The 21,561-nt window shown below is 45.7% G+C and overlaps 1 protein-coding gene across 8 annotated transcripts in view; it reads right to left on the bottom strand.

Moving 5' to 3' along the window:
* Positions 1 to 21,561, bottom strand: part of LOC126279103 (dachshund homolog 1-like) — an 854,344-nt gene that overhangs the window by 192,413 nt on the left and 640,370 nt on the right. For all 8 annotated transcript variants that reach the window (XM_049979575.1, XM_049979579.1, XM_049979577.1 and 5 more), the window contains one exon: positions 10,299 to 10,382. In XM_049979575.1, the coding sequence (XP_049835532.1) occupies positions 10,299 to 10,382 (84 nt within the window). The remainder of the gene's footprint in view (positions 1 to 10,298; positions 10,383 to 21,561) is intronic.

Below are 21,561 nucleotides of genomic sequence, written 5' to 3'. Positions count from 1 at the left end.
AACCTAAGGACAACACAGACATCCATGCCCGAGGCAGGATTCGAACCTGCGACCTAGCGGTCGCGCGGTTCCGGACTGAAGAGCACAAAACCGCTCGGCCACCGCGGCCGGCATTTATGCATTCATCAGGCGGGCTGCTTACATACATGTCAGCTGTCAGATTCCTATCTAGACCTATAAGGAGTCCCATATCACTCCAACTGCACATGAGAGTCTGTGTAGCAGCTGTAATGTGCACCTGAGCATTGTCATGAAGAAGGACAATGTTTCTTGACATCACATCTCTTCACATAGTCTTAACTGACCTTCGCACACAATTTTCTCGAATAGTCCGTACCCTCATAAAAGATCACCGGTTGACCCTCTTTCCGTTCCCTATCATGAATGTCTGTGAATCCTGCTTCAAAGTTACTGCACCACTGCCGCACTTTGCAGTCACTCATGACAGTCACGTTAGGTGGGCCGCAGGAAATCAGGTGCACCCCCCCCCCCCCATCCCCCAGCAAGAAGAAATCGAAGAACAATTGTATTTCATACTTGTCCAGAGATGCCGTTGGTCTAAGCATCATTATGTGCTCCCTGCGTGCTCAGAACTGAAAACTCAGATGTGATGCAATCGACGAGGGTATTATAGAACCTAGGCAAACCGTCATCGGATTTCCACTATGGCTTGAATTTCTTGACCGATTGGGCCCTTTTTTTAAAAAAAAAATACATCCCGCGTAAAATCATACCAGAAAAATAAGTCATGCGCCTTGAGATAGGCAACCGAACTAACACCATCTGCTACAGTTGCAGATGATGTGAACTGAGCTGCAGATCTTTAGGAGCTCGCCTTATATATGTAAACGTATAATCGCATATTAACAATCGATGGTCAATCTAGCGGAGCGTTTGTCCAGGGAACTGCAAAAATGAGTTTCACATACATCTACATCTACATTTATACTCCGCAAGCCACCCAACTCCTTGTGGCGGAGGGCACTTTATGTGCCACTGTCATTACCTCCCTTTCCTGTTCCAGTCGCGTATGGTTCGCGGGAAGAACGACTGCCGGAAAGCCTCCGTGCGCGCTCGAATCTCTCTAATTTTACGGTCGTGATCTCCTCGGGAGGTATAAGTAGGGGGAAGCAATATATTCGATACCTCATCCATAAACGCAACCTCACGAAACCTGGACAGCAAGCTACACCGCGATGCAGAGCGCCTCTCTTGCAGAGTCTGCCACTTGAGTTTGCTAAACATCTCCGTAACTTTATCACGATTACCAAATAACCCGGTGAGGAAACGCGCCGCTCTCCTTTGGATCTTCTCTCTCTCCTCTGTCGACCCGACTTGGTACGGATCCCACACTGATGAGCAATACTCAAGTATACGTCGAACGTGTTTTGTAAGCCCCTCCTTTGTTGATGGACTACATTTTGCCGGCCGCGGTGGTCTAGTGGTTCTAGGCGCTCAGTCCGGAACCGCGCGACCGCTACGGTCGCAGGTTCGAATCCTGCCTAGGGCATGGATGTGTGTGATGCCCTTAGGTTAGTTAGGCTTAAGTAGTTCTAAGTCTAGGGGACTGATGACCACAGATGTTAAGTCCCATAGTGCTCAGAGCCATTTGAACCATTTTGACTACATTTTCTAAGAATTCTCCCAACGAATCTCAAGCTGGCACTGGCCTTACCAACAATTAATTTTATATGATCATTCCCCTTCAAATCGTTCCGTACGCATACTCCCAGATATTTTACAGAAGTAACTGCTACCAGTGTGTGTTCACTATCATATAATCATACAATAAAGGATCCTTCTTTCTATGTATTCGCAATACATTACATTTGTCTATGTTAAGGGTGAGTTGCCACTCCCTGCACCAAGTGCCTATCCGCTGCAGATTTCCTGCATTCCGCTGCAATTTTCTAATGCCGCAACTTCTCTGTATACTACAGCATTACCCGCGAAAAGCCGCATGGGACTTGCGACAGTATCTACTACGTCATTTATATATATTGTGAAAAGCAATGGTACCATAACACTCCCCTGTGGCACGCCAGAGGTTACTTTAACGTCTGTATACGTCTCTCCTTTGAGAACAACATGCTGTGTTCTGTTTGCTAAAAACTCTTCAATCCAGCCACACAGCTGGTCTGATATTCCGTAGGCTCTTACTTTGCTTATCAGGCGACAGTGTGGAACTGTATCGAACGCGTTCCGGAAGTCAAGGAAAATGGCATCTACCTGTGAGCCTGTATCTAATATTTTCTGGGTCTCATGAACAAATAAAACGAGTTGGGTCTCACACGATCGCTGTTTCCGGAAACCATGTTGATTCCTACAGAGTAGATTCTGGGTTTCCAGAAATGACATGATACACGAGCAAAAAACATGTTCTAAAATTCTACAACAGATCGATGTCAGAGATATAGGCGTACAGTTTTGCGCATTTGCTCGAGGGCCCTTCTTGGAAACTGGAACTACTTGTGCTCTTTTCCAATCATTTGGAACCTTCCCTTCGTGCGGCGCACAGCGCTAGGAACTCGCACTGTGGTACTTGAGAGAGAAGTACGAAGCAAGGAACGTATTAGGTGCAATACTTTTTTTTTTTTCTCCAGAAAGTGTCGGGGCATGTTGGACTGGCAGTGGTTGAGGGCGCTGCTAGCAGAACGGTGTGAGGCCCCGCCCTCGTGCCAGACCAGTGGGCGTCTCAAAGGCGGGCCAGCTTTTCGCGCTCGGGACGGAGCTAATTAGCGGCGGTAATGGGGCGCGGTTATCTTCCGGCCGGCTCCAGCTGCTGATGGATGGCGCGCAGACCGCACGGTTAGCGCGCGGTCGCAACTTGGCGCAGGTGGCGGGACGGCGCACAGCTCCCGGGGACCGGGACCCCGCGGCCGTCACCGCAGGAGGATAAGCCGCCGAGCGCGCTTGAGCCCTGCAGTGGCAGGCGTCAGCTCTCCATGAACACCCACGTCTCAACTCGCGCCAGACCCACCACTGTGCTTACTCCGTTCTTTGTTCCTGTACTAATTTCTCACTCTCTCCCTCTCTCTCTCTTCTTGTCTTAAATCCATTTTTCAGGATCGACTTTCTTGCCTTAGCAGACTAATCGTGACAAGTGAGTCTACCTCAGCGACCTGGAGTCTCGTTTGTCATGAGTGGTCGTGTTCGTTTAGACGCCATGGCCACAGTTGCGTGTGTGGTGGCCATTAAAATTGCTACACCAAGATGAAATGCAGATGATGCACAAATATATTATACTAGGACTGGCATGTGAAAACATTTTCACGCAATTTGGGTTTCTTAGATCCTGAGAAATCAGGACCCAGAACAACCACCTCTGGCTTTAATAAATTCCTTGATACGACCGAGCATTGAGTCAAACAGAGCTTGGATGGCGTGTACAGGTACAGCTGCCCATGCAGATTCAACACGATACCACACTTCATCAAGAGTAGTGACTGGCGTATTGTGACGAGCCAGTTGCTCGCCACCCATTGACCAGACATTTTCAATTGGTGAGAGACCTCGAGAATGTGCTGGCCAGGGCAGAAGGCGAACATTTTCTATATCCAGAAAGGCCCGTAGAGGACCTGCAACATGCGGTCGTGCATTATCCTGCTGAAATGTATGGTTTCGTAGGGATCGGAGGAAGGGTAGAGCCACGGGTCGTAACACATCTGAAATGTAACGGCCACTGTTCAAAGTGCCGTCAGTGCGAACAAGAGGTGACAGAGACGTGTAACCAATAGCACCCCATACCATCACGCCGGGTGATAAGCGAGTATGGCTATGACGAATACACTCTCCTAATGTGCGTTAGCCGCGATGTCGCCAAACACGGATGCGACCATCATGATGCTGTAAATAGAACCTGGATTCATCCGAGAAAATGACGTTTTGCCATTCGTGCACCCAGGTTCGTCGTTGAGTACACCATCGCAGGCGCTCCTGTCTCTGATGCAGTGTCAAGGGTAACAGCAGCCATGGTCTCCGAGCTGATAGTCCATGCTGCAAACGTCGTCGAACTGTATGTGCAGATGGTTGTTGTCTTGCAAACGTCCCTGTCTGTTTACTCAGGTATCGACATGTGGTTGCACGATCCGTTACAGCCATGCGGATAAGATGCCTGTCAAATGGCTTCAAATGGCTCTGAGCACTATGGGACTTAACGTCGGAGGTCATCAGTCCCCTAGAACTTAGGACTAATTAAACCTAACCAACCTAAAGACATCACACACATCCATGCCCGAGGGAGGATTCGAACCTGCTGCCGTAGAGGTTGCACGGTACCGGACTGTAGCGCCTAGAACCGCACGGCCACCGCGTCCAGCTGACTTGAGTGTGTTTCTTATTTTGTAGGCTATGTGTGATCCTCGTCGCTTTAGTAAATTTGTTATTGTGTGTGCTGGTTTCTGCTTGTGTTTAAAGTGTATCATTTCTTTCTATTAGTGCCTCATGACCGTTTCTGTTCTGTATTTTTATGTGTATCGTAGAGTCTGTGTTGTTTGTGGGGTCCTGTTGCACATGTGGCCTCTGCTTATTTTCATTTTTGTTTAGTTCTGTTGGTTTTCTTCAAAAATGGCTCTGAGCACTGTGGGAGTTATCTTCTGAGGTCATCAGTCCTCTAGAGGTTAGAACTATTTAAACCTAACTAACCTAAACACATCACACACACCCATGCCCGAGGCAGGATTCGAACCTGCGACCGTAGCGGTCGCGCGGTTCCAGACTGTAGCGCCTAGAACCGCTCGACCACCCTGGCCGGCTGTTGGTTTTGTGGTTGAGTCTCTGTACTAAGTAGATATTATACTCATTGTTTTTGGCTTTGAGCTGTATTCTTTCCATGTTTTTACGTAGTTTTCTCCGTTGAGTTGATTTTATTCGGTAAGTTCATCATGTAAACAGCCTTTTTATTCAGTTGTATAGACGGCCATATCTCGAAGAGCACAGGTACATCTCACAAACGGCGAAAATATTAAATATGATGATTTTAGAGGGCGGGCAATGGATCACTTTACCACGGTGTTTCAGTGGTATTTCACTTATGCCAGGGGAAACATTTACAATGTATAGGAAGTTTGGAAGACCTTTTCTGCCGTTCGTGAACCCTGAAAGAAATATTTTGGTGGCTGCCTGGTTTTCCTATTGGTTTTTGTAGCGTAATGTGTAGTCTGCGTTGCAATAGTTTTGAAAGTAACATCGAGACTGCAGTGCGGAGTAAGAGTAGTCTCCATCGGCTATTGTTTCGACTGAAAGTATTTACGCGCTGTGGAGGCTTCAGACTTCAAAGTGTCGCCAAGTAGTTTGCACAAATGCCGTCGCTCGCATCTTTTTTTTTTTTTTCCGGCGTGACTGTAGCGTCCGCAGACCGTGCCCGGAACAGCGGCGGCGAAATCAAAGGGGACGGCCGGAGAGAGTAGTAAGTAGATTTGGGACCCGGCGCCTGCCCTCTCCATTCCCCGCTGTATATATACGTCATAATTCAGTTGATTACCCTTGTTTCGCAGAGGCCTATTTAATTAGCCGTAACTCAATCGCAGCGGCAGCCGCGCGCGTTCCGTCACGGTCGGGCGGTGACACTTCGACAGAAGTGAGTGGGCGCTGGCGCGGCCCGCCGCTGGGGCGCCGCCGACGTTAATGACCTTTGCGAGCATTGTTCTCCGGAGGAGACTCGCCGCTCCCCGGTCTGCGAAGACGGCCGGCGAGCGCCGCGCGGCGTCTTCCTCCAGCCCCCGCAAAGCTCCCGCTCCGCCTCTTACATTTAACAAGACTTTGACATTTTCCTTAAAGGTCGCGGCAGTATCTTGGCCGGATCCCTTTCCACGGCTACAATAACCAGTAAATGGAAGGGTTGGCGGGGTGCGGCCGCAAGGCCCCGCAGACTTTGCGACTGCCGCCGTCTTATAACAGTGCGAGAGAGAGACGTCGGCGGGCCATTGTCTGGCGCAGCCGAAGGGGACCTTTAGGCGGTTATCGCTCGCTATTTAGGCGGCCGTGCCTTCCGGCCCGCTCCTCCTCCACTAATTAGGCTACTGCGCGGAGGGCGACGCGCCGCGCTTGTCGTCATTTCAATAAGGCACGCCGCTCCGGGAGGGCCCCGAATCAATTTGGCCGCCGTTGTCTCCGCGTGGCCGGCCGCACGTGCCATTCTGACGTCACACTCCGCCTCTTCGCCAGGGCCATCGACACGCTGGCTGTCCTCTTACTTTCCGCCATCTTCTTCTCAGAATAATGGTGGGAAAGTTGAGGTCTTTGACTCGAGCACTGTGTCTTTCACACCTGCCGTCACAGTGTTACCGTCTCCTAAAGTCATCAGATGATCAAAACGACTTGCAACATGATTTATATATATATCTGTGTGGTGTCATCGCCAGATACTTCGCTGTCATACATGGTAGTTACGTTATGAGGGCAGCATGAAATTAGGCGAGCCCCAGCCTGCAACATGAAGAAATCGAAGGACAACATAAGCTTCTCACTGTGTGCTCAGAACGCCAAACAATGACGATCCCAATACATCATGGTTACATATTATTCGACAAATTTACGGAAGAATGGGAGAACTAGCAGAAGCCGACCTCGGGGAAGATCACTTTGGCTTCCTGAGTGAGAATGCTGATTGGAACATTCTCTTCGAAGTTCTGAAGGTACCACAGATAAAAATGCAGGGAGTTAAATGTTATCTACAACTACTACATAAGCCAGACTAAAGTTATAAAATGGGAAGGCTGTGAAAAAAAAAAAGCGGAATCTGAATACGAATGTTATTCAACGTGTAAACTGAGCATCCTGTGGATGAAACCGGGAAGGAAAATGGAAAGGGAATTAAAGTTCAGCTAGAAGTTTGAGGTTTATTTCTTATGATGATGTTGTAATTTAGTCAGTGACGGCAAAAGACTTGGAAGAGGGGATGAACAGAATCAATAGTGGCTTCGAAAGAGGTTATAAGATAAACATCAGGAAAAGAAAACAATAGTAGTGGAAAGTAGAAGAATTAGACCGTGCGATGGTGAAGGAATTAGATCTGAAAGTAAGGCATTAAAAATAAAGAGAAGTTTTTTTAGTCTCGTAGACAAATAAGTAACTGTGACTGCAGTAGAGAGAACACAAAGTCTAGCCTGGCAATAGAAAGAAAATCGGTTTTGAAAAAGCGGAATTTGTTAACACCGAATACAAATTAAAGTGGTAGGAAGTTTTTACGGAGGTATCTGCCTGGAGTGTAACCTTGTACGGAGTGAAACGAGGACGATAAACGGCGCAGGCAAGAAGAAAATAGATATTTTGGTAAGGTGATGCTGTGGTCACCGCCAGACACCACACTTGCTAGGTGGTAGCCTTTAAATCGGCCGCGGTCCGTTAGTATACGTCGGACCAGCGTGTCGCCACTATCAGTGATTGCAGACCGAGCGCCGCCACACGGCAGGTCAAGAGAGACTTCCTAGCACTCGCCCGAGTTGTACAGCCGACTTCGCTAGCGATGGTTCACTGACAAAATACGCTCTCATTTGCAGAGATGACAGTTTAGCCTTCAGCTACGTCATTCACTACGACCTAGCCACACGCTATATTCTTCAAGAATGTATTCTGAACTGTTAATATTGTGAATCACATAGCGTCAAGAGCGACGTTCATCATTAATGGATTAAAGTTAAGTATCAAACTAATTACGTCTATTTTCTGAATTGTAATTCCTTTTCATGTTCCAGACCTCACGTCAGTTCAGTTCTTCCCTCCTCACGCCAGCCTGCGTGAGCTAAAACGCGTGCATTTCGGCCTCCTCTAGTAACACGGTGTTGCCTCTTCTGCCAACACAACAATCTGTATGGTTTGAAAAGTGGCAATTGACCCTGAATAAGGAAAAGCGTGAAGTTATTCACACGAGTACTAAAAGAAATCAGCTAAATTTTGATTACGCGATAAGTTCCACAAATCTGAAGGCTGTAAATTCAACTAAATACTTAGGGATTACAGTTACAAATAACCTAAATTGGAGCTATCACATAGATAATATTGTGGACAGAGCAAACCAAAGACTGCGATTCACTGGCAGAACACTTAGAAGGTGAACAGGTCTACTAAAGAGAGTGCTTACACCACGCTTGTCCGCCCTATTCTGGAACATTGCTGTGCTGTGTGGGATCCGCATCGGGTGGGACTGACGGATGTCATCGAAAAAGTACAAAAAAGGGCAGCTCGTTTTGTATTATCGCGTAATAGGGTAGATAGTGTAACAGACATGATACGTGAATTGGAGTGGCAATAATTACAACAAAGGCGTTTTTCTTTGCGACGGGATCTTCTCGGGAAATTTCAATCATCAGTTTTCTCCTCCGATTGCGGAAACATTCTGTTGCCGCCCATTTACATAGGGGATAAAAAAAAATCAGGGCTTGCACAGAAAAATTTAAGTGCTCGTTTTTCCCTCGCGCCTTCGAGAGTGGAACGGTAGAGAGAAAGCTTGAAGGTGGTGCATTGAACCCCCTGCCAGGCACTTTATTGTGAATAGCAGAGTAATCAAGCAGATGTTGCAGAAGTTGCCATCTCAGCCTTCAGATTTGCCCCTGAGTTCTTCGCTACACACTCGAGTCCACGATGTGGAGTTCGGACGGCAACCATACGAATTCCATGCAAAAATTCACGGCCGGTATTGGCATTTTGGTAATTATTTTAGTGTTGCTTAGCTCAATCAGTAATAATGGAACCCCTGTAGAGTCACTTTGTTACCCGTCTATCTGCCCGTCTGCTAAGATGTCTTTTTCTCACGAATGGGCTCATGTACCCAGTTGAAATTCATGCCAAATACTAAAATCTAAGGTCCCATGCCGATGTAAAAAAATTAAGCTTCTATGCTAATGGAATCATTACTTTCGGGCACTGATGTCACATGTTTTTATACTAGCAAGGTCGCTCATCAGAACCTATATGGTACTTCCCGTTGAACTAGAACCATGAAATTTGGTAGGAAGCAAGGTTTCTCAGTGCAAGTAAAAGAAAAGAAATCCAGAAATTGTTAATCTATAATTCTATCACATAAAAAATTGCATATGTTCTCCGTCTCTCTGTCAGGTCGTCTGTTAGGACCTTCTTTTCTCAGGCAAAAGTATAGGCATCAAGTTGGAATTTATGTCAAATACTAATGTCTGTGGTCCCTTAATGGTGTAAAAAATTAAGCTGCTAAGTCAATCCAGTCAAACGATGCGGCCGTTTTCACACTCACAGACTCAATCATCAAAACCAATAAGTGAACTATCTGTATACATAATTAAGCTGGTACGGAATCCTCAGAGCACCAGTCTTAGTCGAATTTGCCCGTTTTTTTCTTCTTTTCTTTATGGAGCTTAGGGCGCGATCCAAGAGATATTTCTCTGCCTGTTTCGTCCTCCAACGCTGGAGGCGTGATTAGAGGCTATAACAATTCAGAAAGCAGTTACAATCTTACAGGAGCTCAGCAAGTCGAACTGTTTCCAACGTATGTTGTGGAGCTTGTATTGGTGAGTACTTGGAGTCGTTTCTTTTATTTAGTTCGTGCGTGCGCGAGTGCATTCTACAAATCTTAAAAATAAAAGAACATAATTTGGTGTTCATATCTGCTTAAGTTACTAAACAGCTGAGGCACAAGTCAAAGCGGAGACTGGAAAGTAAAAAAAAGTCGAGAAGGAATTAAAAAGAAAATTTTCATTTCATACAGAAACTGTAGGATCAGAGGGCAAACGGTGTAAAGCACGAGCTTGGAGACCTAGCGCCCTCAGGATCGAATACTGGTTGGACCCCGGAAATTTTCAGTCGGTCTCCGATAAGCCATATATCGCTTTCCGCGGTTGGATGAGTGGTGCGTTTCAGGGACATGAGAGTCGCCGAAGTGTCGTCCAACGTACATATTTGGACATGGCCCCTGAGGTGTACGAAATCACTGTCCAAAAATTAAAATAACGTTCGTCATTTATCGAAAAAACAAATTATGGAAATAATCACCACGACAACTTCCTCTTTCCTTGTTACTATCAAAAAATTTGAATCATTCATTATTGTAAAGAGGCTAGGGCAAGATGTAGCGTCTTTCGTTAAAATAAAAATATGTTAATGCTATTTTTAGTTTCAAAAAGCTGCTGAAAGATTCTGTCTCGAGGTATCGAAGTTCAGTATAGAGGACAAGGATGCTAAGCGTTACTCCTATTCAAGAAAAATGCCAAGAACATTATGCGACCATATGTAATGCAGCTGACGCATTTCCTCTCAGTAGCATTATGCGACAGAGCTGGCGACTGCCCTTCGCCTTTAGCTATGATATCAAATGGTCTTCCTGTACTCACCCCTTATCTTCTGCTCGTCCAGCAACTGGCGTTCCAGGCTCTCCTTAACCTCGCGTTCTCTCAGAACGTCCATCTTCAGTTCGGCTGAAAGAAAAACAAAAGTTGTTTCACATACCTTTCAGAGGCATATATTGTACAGAGATGTAATGAAAATAACAAGCCGGCCGTTGTGGCCGAGCGGTTCTAGGCGCTTCAGTCTGGAAACGCTCAACCTCTACGGTCGCAGGTTCGAATCCTCCCTCGGGCACTGATGTGTGTGATGTCCTTAGCCTATTTAGGTTCAAGTAGTTCTAAGTTCTAGGGGACTGATGACCTCCGATGTTAAGTCCCATAGTGCTCAGAGCCATTTGAACCAAAATGTTCTGGCTGATGAGTGTATGTGACATAAATAGCAGTATCTTAGAAACTTAAATTTTTTGTTTTATACAGCAACATGTTCCGGTGAGGAAGGTGTCTTAAGAGACAAACAAACAGGCGGTTGAAAAGAGGATTAAAATATTTTTTTTCGTGTGACATAACTGCAAATTGACAATTTTTCCATTTTTTTCTTTACTTATTCTGCTTCTTGCCAAATTTCACGATTCTAGGTCAACGGATTGTCCCCTATAGGTTTCGAGCATCAAAATATAAATGGCCATATCTCTTGACTGAATTGACATAGACGCTTAAAAATTTTAAACCCCCAAGGGACCACGACCTTACTCGGTGACATAAATTTGAACTTGATACGTCTACGTGTTCCTGAGAAGAAGAAAAAAAAATAGCCGGCTTGTTTGGCCCAGCGGTTCTAGGCGGTGCAGTCTGGAACTGCGTGACTCCTACAGTCGCAGGTTCGAATCCTGCCTCGGGCATGGATGTGTGTGATGTCCTTAGGTTAGTTAGGTTTAAGTAGTTCTAAGTTCTAGGGGACTGATAACCTCAGATGTTAAGTGCCATACTGCTCAGAGCCATTGGAACCATTTGAGAAAAATATTCCTAACAGTGGATTAGACAGACAGACTGACGGACGGGCATTAAACCGTTCCTATAAAAGTTCCATTTTTACAGACTGAGACACGGAACCGAGACAGAGATCCAACAAATAATTGAAAACGTTGGGGGCTTTTGCTAATCGGAGATGAAAAGGTTGCGACTGGAAAGGAATTCGCGGTGAGCCGTATCAAACAATTCATCAGACTGTGGATAACCCCCCCCCCCCAACTCCCTCCCCAAAATGCCGACGGAACAGCGGAAAAAGACTATCTGTACCATGTGCAGCAAGAAGTTACAAACGAATCCGCGTCTAAAACGTATGCGGAAGTGTATTTGTTAATACGACTTTGTACGTGCACTGCAGGATGCAGGCAGAGCGAATGTCAGGAAGGGAATAGCGTAAGATGTTGAGAGGGTGGGGGGGGGGGGGGCGAAGGGGCGAGGAGGGGAAGCGTACATCCGTGACGCAAGAAATCTCCGATCTGGCGCCGCGGTAGTCGGCTGCTGTGTACACGCACGTCTATATATTTACATGTATATACACGCCGGCCGGCATAAAGCCCCGAGGCATTGTTAGTTTTTAGATGTGAGCAAATGATTTACTTTGTTTTCGCCCGTGAAGAGAGCGCGGGATCTTAATTAGCATTTAAATCTGAGGCGGCGCAGGGCGCCCGTGGCGGTGCACTATCGGCTGCGAGCTTTGGAGGCGGCGGAGGCGGAGGCGGAGGCGGCGGGGGCGGCGGCGAGCGAGGCAGCGCCGGCGGCGGGTGTCGTTGTTATGCAGATGAGCGGCGGCGGCGCCGAGGTGGCAGCGAGCGCCACGCCATTGATTTACTGACGGACCGCCGCCGGCTGCTGATCGCATCTGGGTGATTGTTTCTGCAGCGCGGCTACCGGCTCTCGGCTCTCTCTTAGACAACCGAGACGTGTCCCCCCCCCCCCCCCCAGCACCTCCACCACATCCCAACCCCTACTCTTCTTATCCCGAGCTGCATGGCTCCATCTTTCACCGCGCTGGATCCGAACCACTGCCCTTGTCGATTGACCACAGGGTTTGCGATGCATCTCACTTCACGTGCGTCCCAGAAAGGATCTTGATTTCTAATGTAGGGATGGGAAGAAAAACCGACCGGTTAACCGAAACCGGTATTTCAGTTCTAAATAACGGATACGTTTCGGTATTTGTTGACATCGGTTACAAGAGGAAGTTTTTTAACTTTTTACTAATAATTTGCCGGTCGCTGTGGTCGAGCGGTTCTAGGCGCTTCACTCCGGAACCGCGCTGCTGCTACGGTCGCAGGTTCGAATCCTGCCTCGGGCATATCTGTGTTTGATGTCCTTAGGTTAGTTAGGTTTAAGTAGTTCTAAGTCTAAGGGACTGATGACCTCAGATATTAAGTCCCAAAGTGCTTAGAGCCTTTTCAACCGTTTGAACTCATAACTTTGGGAAGAAAAGCAAGACAAGAAACACAAGTGAAATTCCACAATGTTATGGCTGTATCTACTCCTGCATATGATTGCAAATCATGAACAGTAACAAAAAAAAATAACGTATACAGGTAGCAGAGATGACGTTCATGAGATACGTAGCGGCTGTAATAAAATGGAAAAATAAGGAATGAATCAATCAGATCAGATTTAAAAATCTTTTCCTTTAATGACGAGGTTGAAGAGACCAGAATGAAATGGAGAGAGCATCATGACAGAACCACAGAAAATAGATTACCAAGAAAGATAATGAATTATCAGCCGACTGGAAAGAGAGTACTAGGTAGACCTCGTAAGAAATCGATGGATGGATGATAGAGACCGGAACAGGGAGTACAACATCTAATCCTTGGAAGGGGATGATGATAATGCTGACTAATAACAAAATAGAAAAACGACAAAATCAGTTAGTAACAGCAGCATTGTGAAAAATATTTCATTTTTTAACAAATCGCTTTTTAACAAAGAACGGAGAGTAATTTTCATTGGTAAAATTTGCATTGGCTTGAAATAATGGATTATTATAGAAAATCGGAAAAGGCATCAGTGCTACTTCAATAACAGTGCCGACAGAAACGAGCAGCAAAGACATGGCATAAGTATCGGCACAGAATTCCTGAGACAATAATGTTCCTATAGAAATTCTTCCAATCCATATCAATACGTGGCATACAGCAAACCAGTGCTTAACAGTATTGGTTAAAAACAGTCTTGCTTGCAATTTTAGTTTTATATTTTTCAACGACGCGTTTCGCCTTATTTAGGCATCTTCAGGTTATCTTTTATAGATAGACGCGAGAGACACCAAGAGCTGCATAACGCGTTCCCGTTCACAGGAGTTAGTAACAGAGTCTGTTAGACTGGAAATATGTTGGCTAGTCGGACGAGTCTCGTTTCAAATTGTATCTAGTGGATCCGTGAACAGATATGGAGACAACCTCATGAATCCATGGACCCTGTGTGTCACCAGGGGACTGTTCAAGCTGGTGGAGGCTCTATTATGGCGTGGTGCCGGCGCAGTTGGACTGATGTGGGACCTCTGATACGTCTATATACGACTCTGACAGGTGACATGACCGTAAGCATCTTTTCCGAGCAGCTGCATCTATTCATGTCCATTGTGCATTCCGACGGACTTGGGCGATTCCAGCAAGACAATGCGACACCCCACACTTCCAGAATTGCTACAGACTGGCTCCACGAACATTATTCTGAGTTTAAACACTTCCGCTGGCCACCAAACACCCCATACATGAACATTATTGAGCATATCTGGGATGCCTTGCAACATGCTGTTCAGAAGAGATCTCCATGCCTTCCGAAGTTTGTCGCAATTTCAGTACAGTTGCTGAATTCTCTCGCGACAACTATGTCGTCTACAGTGATTTTGGTTTGCTTTCAAAATCATTTTGTCATCTTTGCAGACACTTTCGAAAACACAAATTTTTACAGTGGTCTCCATTACTGTGGCACTGAAGCACTGTATCACAGCATTCATTTCCCTAACTAAGATTTCTACCACAGAAATGGAGTCATGAACTCTTACACTGAAAAGCTGTGATTTGCTTGCTCGTGCTTTTCTCTTCCCTTTCCGTATTGTCTTGCACCGACTGCCACAGTTACCATGTACCCGAGTTAATCTTTTCATTTATAGATGTCACCCGCATAACCGTCTTTCACCCTTTGTTACCTTTATAGTCAAATCGGGTTTCTCCTCGGGCCCACACGAGTACTTTCAATCTCCGTTCGATCTACCTTGATTTTGTTTGTTACCACATAATCAGCGCTACGGATTTTGTAACCGTGCGGCGTAACTTCGATTTCAGCAGTGTCACGGGATATTAATACATTACCTCAAACTGTCTACGAAATTTCTTTTACTATACATTCAGTCGGGCAGATATTCCGTTTACATCTCACCTAAGAAAATTTCTCTTCCAATCTTGATAAATTCCCATTCTTGTTCTTCTCCTCACCAAATCGTCCCTCCGTCGTGAATTGATCCCCGTTTTTCGCGATCTGTTCGATGTTGTACAGGAAGGAAAGTTTTGGCTTCAGATATTTCAGTATAGGTCTCGGGCCTGCGCCATATTCTTGGCGCCTCTGCTCAGAAACCGACACCGCTGTTCTCCGTCCACCCCTGCGACTCTGTCGGCTGCATTCCGAGCGGGCGGCGGCAAATTGCTCGTTTCGTTTCTGCGATTCCCGGGGCTCCTCCAGCGCTGGAGAGCGGCATTCCAGCAACAATGCGCGCCCGCCCCGTGCGCTGATGGCTCTCCAGCGGCCGTAGGCACGCCGAAGCCGGGGCCTGTATTGTGTCCACCGTCGTAATATCGCGTGCTATAGCGCGCCACAATCTGCAGCCGTGGACCATACGTAGCGACAGGCGTCTCACATATATTTCCATATTACGACATGTTAGTGTCGTAACAAATCTATTGCCGCACCTAATGAGACAGACAAACCGTGTATTAGAAACAGCCACTAATGAATTTACAAAAAGATCTATCTGTCTTTGGTCTTCGAATCTGAATGGTCAACCCCTAACTTCAGAGGTGAGCCTCGCTCTCTTTAATCCCCTGCCCCCCCCCCCTCTTTTCTGCAGCAGGTGGTGATAATACATTGATATTCCAACAGTCAACGCGAAGTAATTACTAGAGAGTAATTTTGTACACTAGATACTAATTTTCTTCTCTAGGGAGTAATTTATTAAAATAGTCTCGTATACACTGATAAACAGCGTAGACAAGGAAAGAGCAGACACTTTTGAAACGTGGTGCTACGGAAGAATGCTGAAGATTAGATGGTTATATCACGTAAATAATGAGGAGGTACTGAATAGAACTGGGGAGAAGAGGAATTTTTGGCACAACTCGACTAGAAGAAGGGATCGGTCGGCAGGACACGTTTTGATGCATTAAGGGAGGGAAGCGTGGAGGGTAAAGGTCGTAGAGGGAGACCAAGAAATGAATACACTAAGCAGATTCAGAAAGGATGTAGGGTGGAGTAGTTATTCGGAGATGAAGAGACTTGCACAGGATAGCGTGGCATGGAGAGCTGCATCAAACAAGTCTTTGGACTGAAGACCACAGCAATATCAGTCTTGAATTACGCCGATCATATTCATAAGACGTTTTAGCTGCATATCGATTCATTATCAACGTAATTACCTGTAGAGTCTGCTGTTAGTAACCTGTGTCCTAACTTTCGGTGTACTAAGACGTCGTTAGACATACTATGACGCATGTTAGGCCAAAGTGTACGCCATGGATTATTAGAAATATACATCCAGTCGACAGTGGCGTTGCTACAGAAATAATTACACTGAGTTTTCATTGTAACAGGCGTAATCAGTACTCTCATTACTCACCGATGTCGTCCGACAGAAAGAAGTTCCAAGCTACAATTGTGCCTATGCTCCGCAAGTCACCTTACAGTTTGTGCTGCTGACACTCTCCCCTCTTTCTCGTCCCGTCATTTCGCGAAATGTATGTGTAAGGAAATAATATATTGCATGACTCGTCAACGTTACCGGAACTTGATCAGTAAACCTTGACGTGTTACGCAAAGCTCATTAAACGAAGCCGTGACGAAAAGTGCCTTTCTTATTTGGAGTTTCTCTATCTCCTCTTACTAATTTTACCCGTCGAAGACTCCCAGATCGAAGAGCAACATTCAAGAATCGATCGAAAAGTGGCTTGTAAACCATTTCTTTCACAGACGAATCCCGTTTCCTTAGGATTCTTCCAATGAATTTTAGATTGGCATCTGCTTCCCCTATTATAAGTTTTATGTAGTCAACTACTTTAGATCGTACCTGACGGTTGCTTATGGATATTGCACGCATGGTACTGTTTCGAGAGGTTTGCCTACAACAGTATAAACTAATATAACTGGCTCTTTTCGCCTATTTTGTGTGATTCGATAGATCTATTTATTTCAGATTAATTGCCAGTCCTTACATCATTTTTCGATCTTCTCCAATTAGATAGGAACTTAAGTGAAAACTTTACTTTTCAAATGTATTTTTACTAACTAGGACAATATTTCGTACAAAAATCAATGTTTAGTGGAGGCACTCAGTTACACATTTGCAAATTACAGGGATGGACAAACATATGGAACATCACAAATACAGTGCCATGCCTTATACGTTGTAGGAAACGCGGCGGCGTTCAAATTAGCTTCCAGTCGTCTCAAAAAAGCATAAATACAGGTCCTATATGATTTTTATGAGATCTTATACCATTCTTCCTGCAAGATACTAGCAAGATCAGGTAATGGTGATGAAGGTGGACTGGGATCACGCATCCTTCTCTTCAGTAATACTGAGATTTGGTGAATGTGCTGCCCAAGGTAGATGTGACAATTCATCGTCGCGTCGCGCTCACAATCCTGGTACTGGACAATGTGAGCTATGTCAACTGGGGACATGTCCTCTTGGAACACAGCATTACCTCTGGAGAACTAACAATGTACCATGGGATGGATCTGGTCAGCCAAAATGATCACATAATCCTTGACAGTAATGCGGTCTTGGAAAGTAACCATGTGGTCCATGGAAAACCGCAATATGGCTGCCCAAAACGTCACCGATCAAATGCCAAGTTTCTATCCTGGGAAAACTCGGTCAGATCTTGGAAACAGTGTGAAACAAGATAGATCTGGTCAAATGACTTTCTTCCATTGCTCCACCTTTCAGGTTTTATGGTTCTGGCAACACTTTTTCCTGTTAGAGGCATTTGCATCACAGATGAATGGTTTTGGAATTCCAGTTCACCCTTAAATTCCCCGATAATGGAGCTCCAGTCATACCGTTATTGGGCTGACGGGGTACGGGAGAGCGACATTCAATTCCGCTGTGATTTTTGCAGCTATCGTCTCCTTATTTTTCGTCAGAATCCTCTTCAGTGACCGTCTGACACGATCACTCAACACAAACTTTTGTCCACGTTGTCACTTAGCTGATGATCTATTTCTGATTTACCTGTATGCCGTGTAAATCTCGATACGATGTCTCTCGTACGCCAAACATCTTGGCTACCTTTGTTACGGAAGCGCCCACCATAAGAGCACCAACAACTCGACCACGTTTAAATCCACTCACTTCCGACATAATTCTGTCTCAGCTATAAAAAACACTGTTGTGACCACAATTGACACTTGCGACGTACTGAGGACAACACACAGGTGCCGTCCGTGGCCAAATACAACAGCATCTACTTTTATGTTCAAGCATTCATTTCTCGCGGTGCTTCTGAATATCTGTCCAACCCCTGTATCTCATAAATGACTAGTTTCTGGATCCATGATTACTAAAACGTTTTATATCTTTTACCGTATTCTTTCACTTGGGTCACTTAATTAATTACGATACACTTATTATACTGCGAACCGCACGGGCTCTGTAACACACCCGACTCATTCGTCCCGTTAAGAACGTGTAGTTCTGTATCAAGTTACAGAACTGGTGCTACACTAACGACACACCCAAATGTATCAACTCGTGTTGAAACTTGTGGTCGCACAGGGTAGTCCGTGAATAGAAGGTGGGAGTATTAGTCAGCTTGGTGGAACAGTCGCAGAATTTGAGTTAATTTCCCGATTGCCGCCTTGTGGGACAGCAGACGCGACGGCCATTGATTAGGACGAGAAGGGCAGCGAGCGAGCTAATTGCAGGCGTAAGTCGGCGTGAATGGTCCTGCAGCCAGCCAGCAGTCGGGTCCTTTGGCGCTCCCCGCTTCTTGAAACTGCCTGCCGCCTGCGCCTCGCCTGAGTACTTTAATTCAATTACAGAGCATACAGAGGAGGCCTATGATAATACTTAATGTGATGTTATGTGTGCAATTAGCCCTGCATTATTGGAGCGCCGAAGGGCGGAGAGGGGGAGTCCAAGGAAGGGCGTGGGAGGAAGACAAGGAGCAGGAGGTAGTCGATAGTGCGGGCAGATGGGAGGAGCAGGAAGGGCTGGGAACCAGCAACCACTTGCCACTGCGCTTCAGCACTTGCCTCCGGACCGGTTAGCGTGTGGAAGGGCAAGTAGCACTCCCTCTCAGTTTTGCTGCGAACTGATACCACTTTTACACAATGTACAGAGATCTGAAACAACTTTGATAAAGACGAAGCTTCTGTGACATAAATACGTGTGGCTCTCAGTATTTAATGCAACACCCTTTTTCTCGGCCAGTTTCGGTTGAAAAATGTAGAATCTGTTGTGTGTATGTATGGTACCCTGCCTTACGGCAGGTCTTGTAATGGGTTAAGCCTCTTCCACTTCTGTGTGTCCATATCTAGTCTTTTCATTTCTGAATATTTGGCTCCTTTGATATTGTTCAGCATTTGATATCTTCTTTTTCAACTTCCCCTTTTTCCCTCCACCATTCCTTCTATTCCTTCTTTCAATAAACAGTTCCTCCAATCCAGTTCCGTTTTCTCTTTCTGATGACTTTCAGCATATTTCTTTCTTCTCCGACTCTTCGTTATACTTCTTCATTCCTTACTCGGTCTTCCCATTTCACTTTTTCCATTCTTCTCCATACCCACATCTCTAGCGCCTCCAATCTTCTTTCATCTTCCTTCCTCAATGTCCAGGTCTCCGCGCTATATAGTGCAACGCTCCAGATGTAACATTTGGCAAGTCTTTTCCTCAGATCTTTGTTTAGTGGTCCACAAAGGAATTTCTGTTTCCTCTTGACTCCTTCTTTTGCCATTGCAATTTTTTTCCTAATTTCTGTTGGGCAATACATATCATCCATTACTACGCTTCCCAAGTAACTGAAGTTATTCACTTGCTCTATTTCCTCTCCCCCTATCTACATATGGCATTTTCTCTCCTTTCTTCCAATTACCATGCTTTTCTTTTTCGTCTTGTTAATATTCATTCCATATTCTTCTAATTTTGTGTTTAGATCATCTAACATTTGTTCCATCTATCTTGCACTCTCTGCCATCACAATCACGTCGTCTGCAAATCTTATACACTCCACTCTCCTACCCTCTATACAAACTCTTTTCCTTCCATCAACACCTTCACTAATAATTTCCCCCAGATATATATTGAACAGTGTTGCTGATAAACAACAACCTTGTCTTACACCTCTCCCCAGTTCAATCACCTCGGATCACTATCTATATATAGGTTATTTGAAGAAAGTGTCACATATTCCTACAGAGGGTAGTTCCGATAATGGTACGACGGGAAATCAATACTTGTTGAGATATGACGAATCTTTCTCCTCTCCCTAGAAGTAGACCATAAGGCAGTGCTCGATCTGTTGCCAAGCACCCTGACGCATCCTTCGGCCGTTCTTCGCAGTGAAGCACTCACTCTGTCAAATACAACCGGATCAATTCGAATCGCGTCATCTTCATTGTTCACTTCTGCAAATTTTCGATGAATTGGGAATAAAACAATGCCCTTAAATGTGCCCACAAGTAGCACTCCTACGAACTCAGCTACCGTGAACGGGGAGGCCATGGTACGGTATGTCCTCGACCATTTCGCCGCCGGTGTAATCTTGTGGCGAGGTACTGTCTGCTGACCCACAGAAATTGGGAAGGCATCCCGAATTACATAAACCACAGTCGTTGTTTTTCTGTAAGGGTAATGTTCTTCAACAGCGCTGATAATTCATGCCACAGAAATCTGTTTCGTTAAGTGTTTGGTCGTATGAGTCTGCAACCAACAATTCCTGCACATACACTGATACTGAAGCGATCCTCATGCATCACTTTCGTAACTGCTCAAGGATTTGCGTCTGGCCATATGTGATAACTGTGGTAATTTACCATGCCGTCTCCTGTTAATCCAGCCTACATCACCGAATACTAGGCCGGCCGTGGTGGCCGAACGGTGCTAGGCGCTTCAGTCCAGAACCGCGCGACTGCTACGGTCGCAGGCTCGAATCCTGTCTCGAGCATGGATGTGTGTGACGTCCTTAGGTTAATTAGGTTTAAGTAGTTCTAAGTTCTAGGGGACTGATGACCTCAGATATTAAGTCCCATAGTGCTCAGAGCCATTTGAACCATTAGAACCTAATACTAGACATTATTCGTCACGAGTAAACCGGTCCATATCTCAACAGGTATTGGTTCAAGGGCCTCTCATTACTTGAGCCTTTCTTCTAGTTTTCACCAAAACTGCCTCCTCAAGAAATATATGATACTTTCTTTTAAATAAAAATATAGATGGACCAATGATGACAGCTCTCTTTCAAATTTAAATAAAAAACGGAATGCCATCGTAATACTCGTGCGGTTGGAAGGAAGCTGTTCTTTCGCTGGCTGTGCTCCAGGATTCCACGGGAGATTTCGTGCCTGACGGCTGTCACATTACGCCCCCGTTACAGCAGTTACGTGCTAACATACAATTAAACGCGTTCCGGCGAGGGCCGTGGGAAAAGGATGCGTGCCGCAGCGAAAAGGCCGCCAATGTTTATAACGGCGCCGCACACTCTGCGATAAGGCGCTAATTTTTCTGCCGGCGGACGCGCTCTCTCCACGCAAGATTTCGGCGGTAGTTTTCTATCTCTGGGGCCGTTACTACGTAACAGGCACAGAGACGCTAAACGCAACAAAGCGTGTGTCAGTAGCTGTCTATCCGCCTATCTTTCATCGTCGTATCGCAATACATGCTGCTCCGATACTCATATCCGGGCGTCGAAAAAGCGAAACAAGCCACGGACGGTCGCGAAATTGCTAAAATTTAAGCACCTCATTTGCAGGTTATCTGTGAGCAAATGTTTATTGTCCCGATTTTCGCCAGAGACTGTTCAAAAAGTTTATCTTGATGCTCATGAACACA

Source organism: Schistocerca gregaria, chromosome 6, assembly GCF_023897955.1.
Source record: "Schistocerca gregaria isolate iqSchGreg1 chromosome 6, iqSchGreg1.2, whole genome shotgun sequence".
NCBI lineage: Eukaryota > Metazoa > Arthropoda > Insecta > Orthoptera > Acrididae > Schistocerca > Schistocerca gregaria.
Note: the sequence above shows the minus strand (reverse complement) of the source record. Positions and strands in the feature narration are given on the sequence as shown.